A 2,616-nucleotide genomic window follows, 5' to 3' on the forward strand; every position below is an offset into this window, starting at 1 on the left:
ACTTTACATTTTTTTATTTTATTCTTCAATGTAAAAAAACACTTTTTTTTAATATTTTTCTCTTATAATTTTCACACGAGGAACTTTGTATTTATTCTGATTCTTTTATATAGATTATTATATAGATATTTGTCACATATTTTTGACTTAGCGTAATATAATTTATGCAATAAAATGGTTAGGGTGTATGAAAATGTAAAGTAAAGAACAATGGAGTCTGTGTCTGCTCTAGTCTGCATGTCCTTTTTCTCATCTCGTCTGCACTCAGACTCACTGATTACACTCCAGTCTCGAGTACCCCCGTTAAGTTACACTCTCTCTCTCTATCTCTGAATATCTCAGCAAAAGTAGCATCGAAAGAAAACGTCCTTTTGAGTTGATAAGACTGCAACTTGAAACCTTTAATGCAAGAACCTTAGCTTTCATTTCACTGTTTGTCTCGCACTCCTTTTCTTCCACGTACCACAGACAACGTACAATCTTTTAATGGATCAATCCAAGTCCTAGTTACAACCAAAAATAAAAGCCTACCATACACAGACCTTGTATTATTTCAAACTAAAAACACCATTTCACTCTCATCACTGCCTCTTTCTTCACCCAAGCTGTGTGGAGCATGCCCATTGCCAAATGCACGGACATGGTCTTTCAGGGACCGCTTGTGCTTGAAATCAGAACCACAGATGCAGAACCAAAGCCTCCCACAATTCTTCTCGTGTGTTCTCCAATCACCTCTCACTGCAAATGCCTTCTTACATTTCCTGCACTCGAATGGCTTCCCTCCGTGCTTCCTCTTGTAGTGTGTTTGGAGGGTCCTGAAATCCTTCAGTGGCCTTGACCTTGGATAGTTTATGTTGTTTCTGCAACCCTCTTCACAGCAGTAGCAGGGCAGCCTCAGCATTGAAGAACCTGCTTTTGACCCTCTCAATGACTCCGACCCTTTCCTATACTCTGATCCATGTCCCCACATATGCATCTATATTTACACCACTTCATCTCATATTAGTTACATCATAATGTTAATATATAAGAATAAGTCTTTCTTGAGACCAAAATAACGCGCAGCAAAACACCCCAGTTCTGCTTTGCATTGGGTGAATTTTTAAAATATAATATATATAAAGACACTCGACATGGAAAATTTAAAGATTTTTTAATGTTATTTAATCGTAAGTTCGTATGATAATTACTCCAACTTTTACGCTAATTAACTAACATTGTTACAACTTCTATCTAGCTTGAATGCTGGTGGTTGATATGCAACGAAAGACTTCTTGGATTTTTCAAATGACATGATTTTAAATTCCACTTTCAACAGAAAAGCAAGGGTTTAACTTTCTTACTGCGTGTATTTTATTAGCAAGAGGGTCTAAAGGCCTCTGCAGTGTTCGTATAAATATATATATATATATATATATATATATATATATATATATATATATATATATATATATATATATATATATATATATATATATATATATATATATATATATATATATATATATATATATATATATATAAGATTTTAACGATGGGAAAGTACTGTTTTAAGATTATTAATCTTAGTTTAATAAATAGTTAGAATGAATTTAGAAAAATAGTTCAGTTTGAGCTGTTACGGACTGACCTGCATGTTGTTGAAACGGGTGAACGTTTTGTTGCAGACTGTGCAAGAGAATTGAGTGGGTCCAATAAGGATTTGTTGAGTAGTAGGGATCCAATATCGGACATGAGTCGGAGTGGAAGAAGTTTTGGTAGCGGTTGTGGGAAGGCCGATGTGGAGGGCAACTGTTACACCACTGGGGTCATCAGAGGTAGGGTTTCTCTGATGACCACGCACAGCAGAAGTGCGTTTTGGGTTAAGGACTTCAGATCTGTGGTGGCAAGGAAGGCCAAGGGAGAGGGAAATAGAATCTTCATTGCCAACCTCGTCAGCTTCTACGCAGGCACTATCACTGCCACACGAGGATATGCAGGAAAAAGAGTATGTTTTCTGCATGGAGATATGGTTCATGGATATGGACAATGGAGATAATATTATAAGACGAGAAAGAGAGAGAGAGAGAGAAAGAAGTGAGGGAAAGGGTTGAGTTTTCTATTCAGAAATTGTAAGTGAAGGGACAAGAAAAGGCCATAAATAAACAAATTTTGTATGCGTCTGTGTTTTGCTTTTATTTGTTAATTAATAATGATTGAACGAAATTCAACCCAATTTTCTTTTCTTATTACATTATTATACTTAAGTTTAGAGTAATTAGTACCATTAAGATACCTATCGGTTAAAAAACAGTAAAAAGAGTTTTGTGTGGTTGTTTTTCTATCTAACGGTGGTTTTTATGAACAGAAAAAAAATACAAATAGAAAATAAAATGACATGAAAGAAAGAAGTTGGCTGAGATTTGAAATAGCTTTTGATTTTGTTTGGAAGTTATAGTGTGGTCGGTAGAATAGAGAAAGGAGGAAGGTAGAGTAGAAGTATGAGGAGGCACGTGTGGCGTGTGTAGGCGCACGTGGAATGAAGGAAAGTATAAGGATGATAACGAAATGTGGATCTTGACATGTTTGGAAATGGAGTAGAGACAGAAGAAGGAAAGGGAGAACAGAGTAGGAGGA

The 2,616-nt window shown here is 35.8% G+C and overlaps 1 protein-coding gene across 1 annotated transcript; it reads right to left on the reverse strand.

The window, feature by feature from the left end:
• Positions 1-304: 304 nt before the first annotated feature.
• On the reverse strand, positions 305-2,088 carry LOC108325731 (zinc finger protein WIP6). The gene is made up of 2 exons (XM_017558825.2): positions 1,631-2,088; positions 305-976 (listed from the first exon to the last, which is right to left on the reverse strand). Exons 1-2 carry the CDS (start codon positions 2,015-2,017, stop codon positions 554-556), a joined length of 810 nt encoding a protein of 269 aa, XP_017414314.1. The 5' UTR covers positions 2,018-2,088; the 3' UTR covers positions 305-553.
• Positions 2,089-2,616: the final 528 nt, after the last annotated feature.

Source organism: Vigna angularis, chromosome 3 (genome assembly GCF_016808095.1).
Source record: "Vigna angularis cultivar LongXiaoDou No.4 chromosome 3, ASM1680809v1, whole genome shotgun sequence".
NCBI classification, from domain to species: Eukaryota; Viridiplantae; Streptophyta; class Magnoliopsida; order Fabales; family Fabaceae; genus Vigna; species Vigna angularis.